General features: G+C 39.2%; 1 protein-coding gene across 2 annotated transcripts in view; it reads right to left on the bottom strand.

The window, feature by feature from the left end:
• Positions 1–17,390, bottom strand: part of LOC115421622 (paired box protein Pax-6-like) — a 36,589-nt gene that overhangs the window by 15,301 nt on the left and 3,898 nt on the right. The window contains exons 2-3 of one of the 2 annotated variants that reach the window (XM_030137596.1): positions 14,041–14,094; positions 5,086–5,109 (exon numbers count right to left, since the gene is read on the bottom strand). In XM_030137596.1, coding sequence (XP_029993456.1) covers positions 5,086–5,109; positions 14,041–14,094 — 78 coding nt within the window. The remainder of the gene's footprint in view (positions 1–5,085; positions 5,110–14,040; positions 14,095–17,390) is intronic. The other variant, XM_030137597.1, reaches the window with a different exon arrangement.

Here is a 17,390-nt window from a genome sequence, read left to right as displayed (position 1 = left end):
AGCCCTCACTATACTTGAAATGAGAAAAGATTAACTATAACAGTATTTAACATCTGTGTATAATGTGAATGTTTCTTTCTTTTTGGTGTACATACTCATTCACACATCACATCAATAGTATTAATTTTTCTATTTGTTGAAGCAGCAAGGCCAGAGGCCAAGCAACAACTAGGAGTCTAGTTTTACTTGTTAACTAGCTTCTAATGGTTTATTGCAACATTAAATTTGTGTTTTGATTTCTAATTTTAATACTGAACAAATTAAATGTCCAAACTGGCCCAAATAGTTTCAGGCTATCCATTTGCTTTCCAAGCTGTTAAATTGTATTTTTGTATGTCATATCTGGACAATTAGCTAATCTGAATATTTCGCTTGGAAAAATTTTTATTTGTTTTGTGGTTAATACATACTTGTGAAAGACACATTTGATATGCCTATGTGATATCTTCAGGCCTATATGTAAAAACAATAATATTTTCATGTATTATTTTTTCAGGAGCGTTACTGAAATATTTTGGACCGACCTCCACTACACCAGGTCCATCTACCTCATGAACTGCCATGACTGCTACTGAGGGAACATTATTGAAAACTTCAGGGACATCTACTCCATCCTCTGATATGAGTGTGGCTGCAGAGGACATAACTGAGGTATTACAACCTTCTACATCCTCCTCTGACCTTCCTGCAGCTGCAGTCATAATTGAGGAACCACAACCTTCTACATTCTACATCTATTTATTATTTTGAATATTTTGCACTGTTATTAATCATTGCTATTTGTCAAAATATTTTAGTTTTTATTGGCATTCATTTATCATTGCCCTAATTTATACATCTTACAATATGCAAGTTAATTGCTTTTATAATGTAAATTTGTTGACTTTATTATTTTGAATATTTTGCACGCTTATTGATGATTGCTATTTGTCAAAATATGTTTTTTTATTGGTGTTCATTTGTCATTGTTTTTACTTATAGGCCTTGTTACATCCAAGTTAGGTGCTTTTATTATTTAAATATGTTGACTGTATTCTTTATTATTTTGAATACTTTTCAATTGCTATTTGTCTTAGCCTCTCAAAATTTGATATAGTTTTAATATACCGATGCATTGTTTTAAAATAAAGTAAGATATTTGTTGTTCATCATGTGCATGTATGTTTTAATTCAGTTATGAGCAGTGTGTGTGATTTAGTGGTTGCCCTGTGAATGTTTTGAGACCGCAAACAGAATCTTGCTTAGGGCCACCAAAGTCCTAGTCACACAGCACTTCCACCTCAGTCCCTGTCTGAGGTGGAAGTGCTGTGTGACGCACCGTGCAGCAGGTAGTCTCCACAGCAAGACCTCTGATTGTACCGCGAGACTAGTTGCGTGACGGATGAACCAAGTCAAAGTAGTGAACTGCTGAATGAATGAGCGGCTGAGTAGGGCTGAGTAGAGCCAAATCGCTGAATCGATTCTGAATTGTTCATGAATCAATGAATTGTTCACGAATTGATGACTTGCTGAATTGTTCACGAATCGATGACTCACTGAATTGTTCACGAATCGCTGAATCATTCATGAATTGCTGACTCGCTGAATCATTCATGAATCGATGACTCGCTGAGTCTATTGAACCACTGAATAAGCCTAGATACCCCTACTGTAAGAAGACAGAACAGAAAGAAAGCACACTAATAAAATTAAATTAAACGCAGAGTACAAAGTTGTTTGAAGCAACATAAAGTAGACAGACAGACAGACAGAAAGACAGAAAGACAGATAGATAGATTTATCACCATTTATCATATTATCCTCTGTATTTTGTGTTTGTTTTTTTTTTTTGTGTAAATTACGTATTTTCCAATATTTAATCCACTGATCATGTTGATGTTCATTAAAGCTCAGAGTAAATCTGAAGGTTAAACTGAAGAAAAAGTGACGTTTTCAACAAATATACCAATAACTAAGCATAAAACAAGTGTGTCCATCCACTAGCATTGATCAAACTTTATGGAATTTACTGGTGAATAAATATTGTAGAAGATTATGGTGTTTTGCACATTCACTACGGAGCTTCTGAACATCCAAATGCGTCATATCTGATGGCCATAAAAAGACGACAGACTGTATTTTACACCAATTATTTACACGGATTGATAGGATTAATGGATCAACAGGTATTAAACATTTTACATCAGTAGATGGTTTTGGTCGTCAGTGGCTGTTTGGGTCTTTATGGGTTAAGAGTCAAAGGTGTCAAGTTTGTTTTAGTCCAGGGGTCACATACAGACCAACTGTGATCTCAAATAAAGTAATAGCATACTAACTTATAAATAGTGACTCCAAATTTTCTTCTTGATTTAATGTGGGGAAAAAAAAAAAAAAAAAAAAAAAAAAAAAAAAAAAATATATATATATATATATATATATATATATATATATATATATATATAATGCCTCTAAATAATGCAAAAAAAACAAACAAACATTAAATTCTGAAAATATTTACACTGACAAACTATCCTTTAACAATAAAATGTTAATAACCTGAACAAAGATGAACTGAAAGAAGGACACAAGTACATACACACAGCAGCTTTTATGACACTTCTACAGCTAGAATAATAAAATAATTCCAAGCAGCCTGTTTCACTGAAATATTTTTTCTGGGTTTATAGGCGCTTTGGACAGAATACTACGGTACTTGCATAGCGTGTGATCAAGTATCTCAGAGCCGAGTGTCCTCTTTTTTGGAAATCAAATTATGGTCACCCTAGGTTATCTCTGATCTGTACCTTTCATGCATGATGCCTCACACCTTGTTCACTTGGTGATGTAGGCTTCATCATTTGGCCATAGAAATATTAATTACAGTGTCATTTCCCAGAGGAACTCACCCAGGCTTTCCACCACTGACACACAATTAATAGACAGACATATGGAATCAATTTAGCTGTGGTTCTTCTGTGACACACTCTCAGATAGCTGACAGACCCCAGGGAACAGCTTTTACTTACTAATTATTTAAATGAATGGATTCACCACACTGGGTGTACTGTTTTTCCACTCAATATATATCAAACACATACTGAGTACAGGTCTAACACTGTGTACAACAGTGTTAGATCCAAAGGTCTGTCAGCCTTGGGGCACAGCAGTAAAGATGCCAGATTGAAAATGGCAACAAATCAAAAGGAGATTTTCTGAACAACAAATGTGCAAGATAGTATTATACAGTATACTTCAACTAAGAAAAAAGCATGGTCAGTTTCATGTTTACCACTGCGCAATATACCCTGTTCTTTTAACAGCAGTATCGGGAAAGAAATGTTGTCTCATTCACACCAGTTGTATTGTCTAATCATGGCCGGTTTTGTTACATTTCACACAATATCCTACATTTATTGGAATTACGTTCGGACTAGATTATACTGATGATCATTATTTTATACATTATCTGCACATGAGCTACAACAACACTGAATTGAAGGAAAATGAAAGAAACATCATCATAATCTGAAACACATGTACAGTAGCACCAGAGAAACACCCTAATATGGACCACACACCACCCAGGTGTACATTTATTACATTTCATGGTGTAGACTGGTCGATCAACTCTACATCAACAACAGTCCCCCAAGGTTCATGATGTAGGCTCAACATGGTGTAGGAGCATGTGGAGCCATTTTCAACAGGCGTGGTCTCCATCCTATCCTGCCTCTTGTCATTGCAGTTAGTAATTTACAGTAAAAATGAACATGGGTCACGATAAGCAGGCAGAAACCTTAGAAGGAGGTGACTGTTGTAGTTGCAGTGGTAAAGACAGAGCAAGATCGTTTGTGGACTAGGGTTCATGTCCTATTTCATCCTGTGTGTATTTGTGAATTTTTCCCCTTGTCTTTCTTACTTTAACACTTCCCTGAACCTTTTCTCCCAACATTATGTGATAATTTTGGACACAGAATGAGCAGTCTCTATCCACTGAGTGAAGATTTTTAAAAGATAATTTGCCAATTCTTAAAAAATATTAACAAACATCAGACTCATATTTAAGTGTGCAGCATAAATATATTTTACTGTGCACTACCTTTTTAATGGGTTAATATGTGGAAAAGATGTGCACAACTCTTTTCAGACAGTTTTTGAGTTTGACTGAAGGTGTAAGGTGTTGATCAAAGTTCCACTATTGAATATCATAAGTTCAGCAGTAGCACCCACAATCAAGGTTTCCTTTTATTCTTCACTCATTAAACCTCTGCTTTTTAATAAGTGAAGTAATAATTTCATTAGTATTTATCATGCTACTTCACCGTAATGTTATGAGGTAAAGTTATTTTCATGTTCTAGAGTATTTTTAGCTATTAAGTTCAGATTCATTAAATTCAACCTTTCTTTAGTTGAGTTTTCAGGTATCTGGTTGCTATTTCATTATTTAATTATTACTTTTTAGTTTGGCAGCTTTTGACTTCCCTGTCCAAAATATCAATATTTCCAAAACAAGTTAGTAACCTTACTTTTAATGCATTTGGGGGGAATTATCTATTATTATCTTGACTTTGCAACTTCATAACATAAAGACTTATCCTGACATAGCTGGATGGGAATATAGAAAAGATATTCCCTGGATGTAACCACGGTCTTGTCACTCTGAACCTCATTCACCAACAATATTAGTAAAAATATGTTTATATTCAAAGTAGCTAAGGAATTCTACCTGCTCATCGAGTATAAGTAAAATATAATAATAAATACATTAAACTGGAGGTGATATCACAGTCTGATACTAACCCAGTTCTGTTGTCCAGTCAAAATGAAAATGACATATTCACATTATCTGGATACTTTACTCACACATCACATCTATGACCTAATGAATATAGATGTGGTGTTTTAAGTGGGTGTCAGATGACTATGTTGACACCATGTCTTGGACTGATGGAGGAAGCTGGAAAACCTGAAGAAACACAAAACATGCAAACTGCATACAACCTGTAAACTCATGCCCAGTATACAGCGCGCCCCCTGTCAGGGCTCTAAGGTCACAGCATGAACCACTGGCACGGACATAGAAGAAAGACAAATAAATCCACACACCTTCACTGCAGACTGAATGGCTCTCTTGTTCCGCAGTAAAAAAAAAAGAGAAGAAATCAATTAGTTAATTCTTCTTGAACATCTATAAATGATCTAATATTCCTACTTAACTGTGCTGTTTTAAGCTGTTTTAAGTTAAACATTGTGCAATTTTCCACTGTTCCAAATGAAAAATGAAACAAACTTGGTGATATCTTTGGTTGTGGCAAAAATGGTAGTTTTACACGGTGAGAGAGGTCCAAAGACCATCTGAGAAATGGTGAATTTTGGAACTGTCTCACAGTGTGATGCTGTTATGACCTACGTCTACTCAACAACTGAAAGGAATGTACCATGAAATCACACAGGACGGGTGTGTGTGTGTGTGTGTGTGTGTGTGTGTGTGCGTGCGCGTGTGTGTGCGCGCGTGTGTGTGTACGCACTAAAACTACTAACCTCAAGCTGTCTGCAAAGCTGTTGCAACACAGATTGTTTTGTTTTCTTGAGTCAACTCTGCTTGATTTAAATCAAATTACCCCCTAAGCAGAACTCTGCATCACCCCCCCCATACACAAAAAATCAAATTCCACCTGTGGAGCAAGGCATCGAAGAACAATTTGCACCCCAGCCGCAGCATATCAACTACATGCCAGAAATGACATCCCACCCTGGGTTGGTGCATCAGCCTTTAGGAAATGACTACAATTACGCTGCATACAACAGACCATTAGGCCATCCCCACTTACTACCCAATGCTGCTTACCAGCAAAGAGAACCTGTGCATACTCACCTAAATGAAAACAGAAGCATGTCAGACTTTGTTAGATTCATGGCTCATTGGGAGCTTAACTCCACTGGGCTTATACAGTTCAATGACCATCCTGAATTATTTAGAGCTTGGAGAGTATCCTTCATGAATTCTATCAAAGACCTTAACCTCTCAGCTAGTGAGGAGCTTGATCTTCTCATGAAATGGTTAGACAAGGACTCAGCTGAACATGCTAGGAGCATAAGGACTGTGCATGTGAATCATCCAGAATATGGACTCAGAGCCATATGGGATTGGCAATGGCACAACAGAGATCATTGAAAGCTCCTTGTTCAAAAGGCTGGAGAGCTTTCCCAAGATTCCGAACAAAGTGGACGGAAACTAAGAGAACTGGGAGACATACTGATCGAAATATAGGCTGCTAAAGCTGATGGGGACCTTTTTGGCCATAGCTATCCAGACCTGCCCTGTGGGGTTAACCCTGTCTTGCAGAAACTGCCATTCTAATGTAAGGAACAACATAGGGCCCCCTATCCCTCATTCAGCTTCTTTGTGAACTTTGTGTGCCAGCAGGTGAGGATGCAAAATGACCCTGGCTTTATGCTGGCAGTGTCCAACAATGAATAGTCTGGTCATAACAAGCTGACATTAAGGTCAGAGAATCAGAGGGCAGTAGCTGTTCTCAAGACTGGAGTGTCTCCTAATATCTCACTCACACCTTCTGACTCCCCATCTGCAAGTAAATCCACCAGCATTGAGGACCCAGCAAAACACTGTTTGCTGCACAACAAACCCTACCCCCTGCAGAAATGCCACAAATTTAGAGATAAGGCCATAGAGGAAAGAAAGGCACTCTTAAAGCAGTACAGAGTCTGTTGTAAGTGCTGCAAAGTAATACACCTGGCTAAGAACTGCAATGACAAGATAAGCTACGCAGAATATGAAAGCAAGATGCACATCGCAACGCTACACCCTGGCCCAGCTCCGAAGGCCAACAGCTTGGAAGGTCCTGTACTGAGGAATGGTGGGGAGACTGTTGTCTCAGCCACATGCACCAAGGTGTGTGGAAAAGGTATTTCCGGATTGCTCCTGCTCAAAAATATGCCAGGTGAAGGTGTACCCAGCCAGACATCCTGATGCTGCAGTCCGTATGTATGCCATATTAGATGACCAAAGTAATCGGTCACTTGTATGGTTGGAGTTTTTCAGTGTTTTCAGCATCTCAGTGCAGCCCTCACCATATTCCCTGAAAACATGCACAGGAACAATAGAGACTGAAGGCAGACATGCACACAGCTTCATGGTGGAACCTGTTGATGGCAGCATTGTGCTTTCACTGCCACCACTGAACAAATGCAATGAAATCCCAAACAATCCTGCGGAAATCCCCACACCTGATGCTGCCAACAGCCATGCCCACTTAAAACATCTGTTGAAGCACATACCTAACCTTGATCCGCAAGCTCCTATTTTGCTCTTGTTAGGCCATGATATAATCAGAGCCAACAAAGTGTGAAGACAGGTGAACAGCCCAGACAATGCACCCTACACCCAGAAGCTGGACCTTGGCTGGGTGATTGTGGGTGATGTGTGTAATGGGGACATGCACAAGCCAACCCTTGTGTGCTCCTACTATACCTATATGTGCTTAGAAACAGACATCCTTCTCTCTTTCAGCCATGCCCAAACAGCTACACAGTGAAGGAGAGATACTGTGACACTGAACCCCTCTCATACACACCCCTGCCAGACAATCACACAGAAGAAATAAAGAAAACTCGTAACTGTGATGTGTTTCAGACAACTAAGCATGATGACACAGAGGTCCCTTCCATGGAGGACATGCGGTTCCTGAGAATCAGGGACCATTGAGTCTACAAGGCCGAGGAAAACAACTGGGTGGCTCCCCTGCCTTTAAGGGCTTCTCGACCATGGCTGCCTGACAACCGCACACAGGCACTGGAACATCTCAGCTTACTGCAGTGCTCTTTCAAAAGGAAGCCTGAAATAAAAGAACAGTTCATTATGTTCAAGGAAAGATCTTTTAGAGTGGGCATGCTGAAGAAGCCCCCCCCACTGAAACCTGTAGTGGAGCACTGGCTCTTACCCCGCTTTGGAGTTTATCATCCAAAAAGGCCTTCTCAAATAAGAGTTGTGTTTGACTCCAGTGCACAGCACAAAGGTGTGTCTTTGAATTAAGTGCTCTTAACTGGACCAGACCTCAACAATAGCCTATTAGGTGTTCTCCTTCGTTTCAGAAAAGAACAAGCTGCCTTCTCTGTGCACATACAACAAATGTTCCACTGCTTCAAGGTCAGGCCTGAGGACCACAGCTTTCTTAGGTTTCTTTTGGTTCAAGGACAATGACCCCGAGAAAGAGGATGTAGAATTCCTCATGAATGTCCATGTGTTTCAAAATAGCCCCTCCCCAGCTGTGTATATTTACTGTCTCAGGCGTGCTGCTCAGGACAGCCAGAGTGAGTATGGAGATGACACGCAGCAGTTTTTGGGCAGAGATTTTATGTGGACAATGGGCTGAAATCCCTTCCTACATCTGAACAGGTGATCAGTCTGCTTAAAGGGGCTCAAAGCATGCTGGCATGCTCCAATCTCAGACTGCATAAGGTGGTCTAAAACAACAAAGAGGTCATGGAGGCCTTTCCCTATGAAGATCGTGCCACTGACCTAAAGGACCTGGACCTGGCTGCTGACAATCTACCAGTGCTTTGGGCTACACTGGACCCTGGATTCAGACTGTTTCACTTACTGTGTGGAGGATGAGAAAACCATTTACTCAATGAGGAGTCCTCTCCACAGTGAACAGTCTGTATGATCCTATCGGATTCGTCTCTCCAGTGACGATTCAAGGAAAAGCACTCCTTTGCACCCTCACCACTGACTCTCCTGACTGGGATGCTCTGCTGCCTGCAGAAAAGGAGAAATTGCAGGACAGCTGGAAAGATTCTCTCCAAGAATTGGAAAACTTAAGAATCCCCAGAGCCTACACAAGCATATCCCTGTCTACAGCCAAGAGAATGGAGCTCTGTATCTTTTCAGATACATCAGGAAAGGCAGTCGCTGCAGTTGCCTATTTAAGAACTGTAGATGCAGATGGATAATGCCACACCAGGCTGATCTCAAGGATAGCCAGACTCACATCATGCCTTGAATACACCATATCCGCTTTGGAGCTGCGTGGTGCAGTGATGGCAGCGAATTTGGCTGAACCCATAAAGTATGAAATTGACATCAAATTTGATACAGTTACTTTCGACACAAACAGCAGAATTGTACTGTGAAAAAAAAAAGATTCTATGTGTATATGAGCAACTGAGTTCAATGAATCAGACGAAGCACACTGCCACAACAGTGGAGGTATGTACATACACGACACAGTCCTGCAGACATTGCAACATGGTCGATCCCAGCAGACCACCTAAAAGATACAGTGTTGTTTACTGGGCCGGCATTCTTGTCTTAGCTCATTTACACGCTGCCTGCCAAGCCGACCTTTGAATTCTTAAAGCCAGAACGGGATCCTGAAGCTGCATGTGACCACACTGTCCACAACAGTGCTTAAGCATCTAGGCTCTCAGCATTTCAGTTGCTTCTCACACTGGCGTTCTCTAACAAGGGCTGTTGGTGCTTTGATTCACAACTCAGTGCTTCAAAAAGGAAAAGAACAATGAGCATGGTCAAGGATGGCATCATTCCTGCATGTCTTTAATGGTGGATGTTCTCAATCAGAGCGCAACAGTCATCACCAGAACTGTCCAGCATGAAGCCTTTGAGAAAGAACTATGATAATGCCTCTCATTCAACACAGACATTCCAAAAGGCAGTCCACTCTGGTCCTTGGATCCTTTTCTTGACCAAGCAGGCCTGCTGAAAGTGGGGGCACGTCTTGCAGCTGCTAACTTAGGACCCTATGAAAAGAGACCGCTCCCTGGACGTCACCATGTGGCTGCCCTCATTGTGCGTCACTTTCATGAACAGACACAACACCAAAGACATCACTTCACTGAGGGTACCATCCAATCTGCCGGCTACAGGATACTAGGTGGCAAGAGATCTGCCAACAGAGTGACTTTTTAATGCATTGTCTGCTGCAAACTTAGAGGAAAATGTGAAGTTCAAAAAAAGGCCCACCACACAAGAGGAGAACAAGCTGAGAGTAAGAAGTGGGCAGTTCTCTTTACTTGCTTATCTGTCAGAGCCATTCACATCCAGATCATTGAGTCTTTGGACTCATCTAGCTTTATTAACGCACTCAGAGGGTTCCAAGCTATATGAGGGCCAGTAAAACTCCTACGCTCTGACAGGGGCACAAATTTCATCTGAGCCTCTAAGGACCTTGAAATCCCTTCAAATGCTGATGGAAAGACACTGGAGAGATTCCTCCCTGAGCAGGGCGGCATGTGGACTTTCAATGCCTCACACTCATCTCATATGGGAGGGTCTGGGTAAGAATGATAGGTGTCACACTCCGCATCTTGGATTCAATGCTCATGCAGATGGGATCTTCCAAACTTACACGAGGTGCTCACAACCATCTTAGCTGAGGTCACTGCCATTGTAAATAACTGCCACTGTCCACTGACCCGACAGATCCCTTTATCCTCACACCTGCATCACTGCTGACTCAAAAGGTAGGTCCCTGTCCACATCCAGCTGGCAAATTTCATCACAAGGACTTATTCAAGCAACAGTGATGCAGAGTTCAAAGCCTGTCCAACACATTCTGGGACAGGTGGTGCAAGCAGTACCTGGCGACACTGCAACCTCGCAAGAAGTGGTCGATTGATCAACCTAATCTCAAAGAGGGAAGTGTTGTGCTACTCAAGGACATTCAGTGTAAAAGGAATGACTGGCCTCTTGGCATCATCACAGATGTGTACCCCAGCAAAGGCGAATGATGAGTATGCAAAGTTCAACTGATAACTGCCAGAGAGGATGGAACTAAACTACTTCTCTGACTTGTGAATGAACTGGTGTTGCTCATTTCCCTCAGATAAAAATATGTGTGTGATGTGATTAAGGTTTGGTGTGTAAGGTTTTGAAACAGCTACGAAATGAGAAAATTCCTAAATATCAACCAAATTAATGCATAGTTGAGTTTGCAATAACTTTATTTCAATGTCCGAAAAAGAATATGTAAAAGAAAAGGAGTGAAACCCCCTGGGTATCAGGTGGGGAGTGTACTGTTTAATGTACTTATTTTGTTTCCAGCACTGTGAAATTCAGTATTGTAAGGTTTTCATAGTCCTTATCTGCCATCTTCTGGTGAATGTCAGTAGTGTTTTGTGCTTAAGGAATCTGCAGATGATGTCAGAAACATTGGACATTATTCAGCTTAGAAGAAAGGCATGGCGTTGACACTCGTCCGGTTTATCTCTCTGTTTCTTTGTTCCTGAGCTTCAAGTTGGCCTTTGAAGGCACTGTCGGTATGTTTACATTATGATATGGTTATGAATGTGCATATATGAGTTTGATGTTAATTCTGTTAGCCTAGAGCTTTAAAGCTACAGTACAAGACCATATCTGTGTATGTTAATGTGTTGGCTAAGCTAACCTAGCTTGTAAGCTATTTCTAAGCCTTCTGTTAAGTTGCATTCTTAATTATATTGTCATTTCCCATTTTTACCCTACTTCAATTACCATAAAGAGTGGACTGGAACTTGTCATCCACGTGGTTTATTGGACAGGAGTTAACCAACTTTTATCCCTGGCAAGGCATCAGGGCATGACAGTACAAACACTGACCAACCGTCTGTACAGTTCAATGTTGGTTGATAATATAGTGTAGTGTTTCCATGGATAACTTAGTGTTGGCCTTAGGGAGCACATAGATGGCAACTAGTACCACTGATGAAAACTGCAGCAGAAGGGTCTGCAATGCAGCATCATGTATTCTTTGTCTGGCTTTAAGTCACATTGGTACCATATCTGTTGTAAGTCCTCCTCTTCAGCTCAAACCAAAGTCAACTGGGTGGTTGGTTTTGAAAATAGCATCCTGTTTGATAGTGATGTCTGGGATGTTTCAGTCCAGGTTTACGTGATGATCATGACACAGTATTCTAGACTGTGATATGTCATCCGCAGTTGTAGTTCATCCATTTTGTTTTTTACCAACCAGGAGTTGGAAAGAAAGACACTAGGATTGACGGGATTGTCTAGGTCAGACTTCTGCCGATGATTTCGGCCTCATCTGGAGGGCACCGAATCTCCAAGGGAAAGGAAGTCCCAAAAATCTGAGTCACAGAATTCCAAACAACAAACACTAGCTCTGTCTGTTTACTCTGCATATGCACAAAGTAGTGTGTGTTGAAAGCGAAAATAAAAAGAAAAAAGTAAATAGCTGCCTAAGGCTGAGGAGCACAGGGCCGCTACAACTGTGTGCACATTTATTTGTATTGTGAAATATATAATAATAATATAATATTATAAAATCATAATCACAAAATCTATTAGTTTTTCAAAGCATTTAATTATTTCTTAAACTTATACATGTTTAACTTTTTCATTTAAAGGGTGATGTTGATAGATAGAAATTCAGTTTAGTTCAACTTTATTGACTTGTGATTAAGTATTTCAAATTAAAATACACAGGATGATTGTGCAGTGTTTGAAATGTTCACAAGCAGAAATGTGTTTCAGATTGAGGTAAAATCGTCAACTGCCACAATATGTTTCAGTAAAACCACAGATATAAACGCAGCTTGGCGAAGGGCATTTTCACACAGCGTACTTGAATCTCTACCATACTTGGATTCGTTCACACCTTTTCCGCTGATGTTGCTTGCATACCGCAGATCATGCTCGAGTACGAATGGGTGTTACAGGGCCGAAACAGTAGGTGGCAGTGTGGAGGGAATTCTGTCGCTATCCTACAAACGTGGAAGTCAGAAGAAGACAAATTCTTACCTATCTGTTAGCTTGTTTGAGGCTAAGAGAAGGAGTGCAACCTTCGTTGTCCCTGATATATCACCGAGTGGTTTGGTTAATAAGGCGACCCTGTGCCGCGTGGATCCGAGGCTTTTTCAGGAAACAACAGGAGCATCATCTATGATCTCGTGATGCTTAACCCACTTCATTGTCGGAGTGGTGATTAGGTCACTTCCGGACTCGGGCATGGATCACATTCACCACGTACCATGGTGGAGTCCGGGCAGCCCAGACCCAGGACTACCTTTTCAACTGGACTCGGGCATGGTACTCAAGCATAGAACGGTTGCATTCACATGGATAAAATTAAGCGGCCTTTGGGGTCCAGTGTACTCGGATACGGACTCGAGTATGCTGTGTGAAAACGCCCTAAAACACAGCCCCTCACACTGATATTCCACTGGATCACATTTAGCTCTAAGTAGTTTTGCATTTGTTGCTGCATGGTTTCAATAAGTTTATGCAGTATCAGAACATTTATTCATGTCAGATTTTAGACACATAACATTGCTGATCCTAGACCTGACCAACTGAACCAACCCCATATCATAACACTGCCCCCACAGGCTTGGATTGAAGGCACCAGTGTTGCTAACTCCTCAGTAAGGAAAGTAGCTATTGGCTGTTCTAAAAGTTGCAAGAAGTCGCCAACAGATGCTAATGGGGTTTAAATTGCACACTTGGTAGTACCTCTCCTCACAACCCCCCCCCCCTCTTCCCCCCAAAAACAAATTTGTGACCTAGGGGTAGCGCAACATACATTAGTTCAGAAGATTGGAAGGGGGGTGCACATGAAGTTGCTCACTGACTGCGTGTGAATTCATTAGGACGATGGAGATCAGTACCACCACAAAAAATTGCGAGAGTTGTTGCTAGTCGCTTTTGAAAAAAAAAAAAAGTCACTAAGAGGGTTTAAAAAGCCCCCAGATTTAGTGACAAACTTGCCAAGTTGGCTACACTGGAAGGCAGTAGGCATGATAGGTAATCACTTCATCCACCTCTGGAACAGGGTCAGTCTAGACTCATCAGACCACATAACCTTTATCCATTAAACAAAGTCCAATCTTTATGCTTCTATCAAACTGATGGATTTTTAAGAAATTAGAAGATACAGCATCAGTTAAAGAGTTAAATACTTTGTTGGTAGTAAGTTTTTTACTAAACCAAACTTAACTAAGCTGGTTAAGTTTGGAAACATTTCTGAGTGTGACATTTGGATAGAATACAGATAGAAACACTCAGAGTTTTGAGGTGTCACTCACTGTTCTGCATCATGGAAGCCACTCCGCTCTCCCAGCTCATCTGACTTCTGTAATCTGGACAAACAGAAAAGTCATCATTTACAGACACAGACACGACAAATGGGAACACTTTGTTCTCATGCTGAAAAAAAATAAAGTATCTGTGTGGCTTGAAGGTAGTGCTATCAATATGTGTTGAAAACAGTGGTGGTTTTGGACTGTCGAAGTTTTACAAAGAAAGAAGGAAAAGATGAACCCATAAAGAGAATACAACTGTGCAGCCTTTTTAGTTTTTTTTTTTCCCCAAGAAAACTGCCATACAGTATAATAATAATAATAATAATAATAATAATAATAATAATAATAATAAAAATAATAATAATAATATTCATTCATTCATCCTCTGAACCCGCTTTATCCTCACTAGGGTCACGGGGGTGCTGGAGCCTATCCCAGCTACTTATGGGCGAAGGCGGGGTACACCCTGGATGAGTCGCCAGTTCATCGCAGGGCTGACATATAGAGACGAATAACCAATCACTCACGTTCACACCTCTGGGCAGTTTTAGGTTGATAATAATAATAATAATAATAATTATTATTATTATTATTATTAAAATATATATTTGTATAAACTGTGTGCCTATGAAGGCTAAATCCATGCAGCTAATACTAATGTGTATTAGTACTAATGTCAGCTTCAGATGTGTCTGATTTAAGGATTACAGAGAAAGGCTTCCTCATACTGACAAAGTGTGTAAACACATCTTTATTTAATTTAACTTTTTCTTAAGTGATTATTCTTTTTTTTTTTTTTTTTTTGTATTTCTGTCATATTTAATTTAGTAATGATGGATAATAATGGATGTTGGTAGGAAAGCATAGAAGTGAGTAATTTCAAGCCTTAATAATTATAGTTGAGTTTTAATTAAGTATAAAATGCTGATATGTGAAGTGTTTCAAGTGTCATTTTCAGAGGGAAAGAGGAGACATTTCCATAAGACTTTAAAATGGTACAACATATTGTATGTTTATATGTCTGTATAGTGAGTTATCAAATGTACAGTCTGTTGTTACACGCATATTGTTTTCTCCCATTTTAATGGCAAAGACATGAATTTGTGTAAATTCCAAACAACTTACTGTATAAACTACACTGGTTTGGAAGGAAGTCCATTTTATGGCATAAATCAACTACAAAGGAAATAGAGGTTATATATTTATTAAGACTATCAGTGAGTATGTTTTGATGCACAGTAATATTCCTCTAATATTAATTTGACAATATTCTGAATGTGACCAATAAACAGGTTATTCCATTTGTATATTCTGACTTAGGCCTTTGTCCAAATGGGATATTTTCTGATTAAGACAAGTATTATTCGAGTTTTATGGAGATTCTTTGGACATGTATACAGCACAATCCCCAGAAACTAAGTCTACTTTTATGTTTACCTAAAGCAGGGGTGACAAACTCATTTTAGTTCAGGGGCCACATTCAGCCCAATGTGATGTCAAGTGGGCTGGACCAGTAAAATTCTCTTTGTTTTAGTTAAATTACATTATTATAAAAATGTGAATAGCTTCAGAAACCATGCACACCCTGAAATATAGTTAAAAACAAAGAAAAAAAGTGGAGTTTCAATAATATTATGTCTCAGTTTATTATTAACACAGTGGATCTACAAATCCAACAAAAACATTTAGTAATAGACAATATTATTAAAATTGCACTTATTTTTCTTAAGACATTTCAGGTTGTTAATATTTGTTCAGGTTATTCACATGTTATTGATAAAGGATAGTTTGGAAATGTAAATATTTTCATAATGTAATTTTACTTTGTTCACATTAGACCAAGAATGAAATTGGGAGTTGTCATTATTTATAAGTTATTATGTCATTATTTTAGTTCAGATCACACTGAGTTGTATGTGGCCTCTGAACACCCTTAACTGTTAGTATTGTCAGTGTGCTTTTTGCGGGCTGAATTGGACCATTTGGCAGGCCAGTTTTGGCTCATGGGCTGCATGTTTGACGCCCCTTTTCTAAAGGTTTTGACACGTCATTAATGATCAAATGGACACACACACTGAACATCATTTTAATGGGGTGTACATGGTTCAGAACATTAGAGGAATATTCATTTTCCCTAGACATGTAAGCAGCTTATTCAGAGTTTGTCTTTTTTACAATTAAAAATGACAATATTAGTGTGCATGTAAAGAAAGTAACTGAAGGTGGAAAGTCTCAGATCACACTAAGCCTGATTATTAATGTAACTGGATGAAATCAGCTAGTGCTCTGATGCAGAATGGATAAATCATGTGTCTCAGACTCAAAAATCAAATCAGATCAGATCAGATCACTACATGGAGAGGAAAGTGACATGGAGAGGAAAGTGACATGAAATAAACTTTGTGGTCTAAACTCCACACTGTAAAATTGGCCCATTTGTTGTGCTAACATATGTTAGAACAACAATTGACTACTTGACTTGTTGTGATAACACAAAAATACAAGTTAAAAATGTCTCAAATCTTAACTTGAAAATCCTTGCTAACTATCTTCGTAAATTCTGTCCACTTAACTTCAGTGACAGTTCAGGAGAGTAGGTGGAGTAAAGCCTTGCGTCATCACATTTTGGTGATGTATATCCAAATGCATCACAGGCAATTGACAGGTGCCTTTTCCAGTCGTGAACTTGTTGTCACTCTTTTGCGCCTTGTTTCAAAGCTGGGAGTACATTTTCTAATGTACATTATGTATTTATTTTGTTTAAGAAATTGCCTCAACTGTATGCACTTCCTTTGTTTGAAATTATGGAAGCAAAAAAGATTTTGAACGTATTTTGTAACTGAAATTGGTGCATCTGAACTATAATAATACTGATAAGACTAATAATCTTACTACTACTACTACTACTACTACTACTAATAATAATAATAATAATTATTATTATTATTATTATTATTATTATTATTATTATTATTATTATTATTGTTGTTGTTGTTGTTGTTGTTGTTACATTTTCAATTATGTCTTGGTCAGCTTTTAAATGATTAGGTGAGATAGTGATTTGTAAAGAAATAAAAAAAAATAACAGCTAGAAATAAAGGTAGAAGATCATGCACATCACATTGATCAAGACAGTGTTTAGTGCAGTGGTAAGTACAGTCACCTCATAACAAGAAGGTACAGGGTCTGAGTCCAACACCAGTCATGATTGGTGAGGTGAATAAACAGATCTCAGTCAACCAAACTAGAAACCTCATGTCTACACATTTAAATTTTTAATTCAGCTGAATTACATTTTTAAGTTCAAAACTACCCGAAGAGTTCAACTTACTAACAAATCTGTGTCCAAAAAA

This window comes from Sphaeramia orbicularis, chromosome 6, assembly GCF_902148855.1.
Source record: "Sphaeramia orbicularis chromosome 6, fSphaOr1.1, whole genome shotgun sequence".
Lineage (NCBI taxonomy): Eukaryota > Metazoa > Chordata > Actinopteri > Kurtiformes > Apogonidae > Sphaeramia > Sphaeramia orbicularis.
Note: the sequence above shows the minus strand (reverse complement) of the source record. Positions and strands in the feature narration are given on the sequence as shown.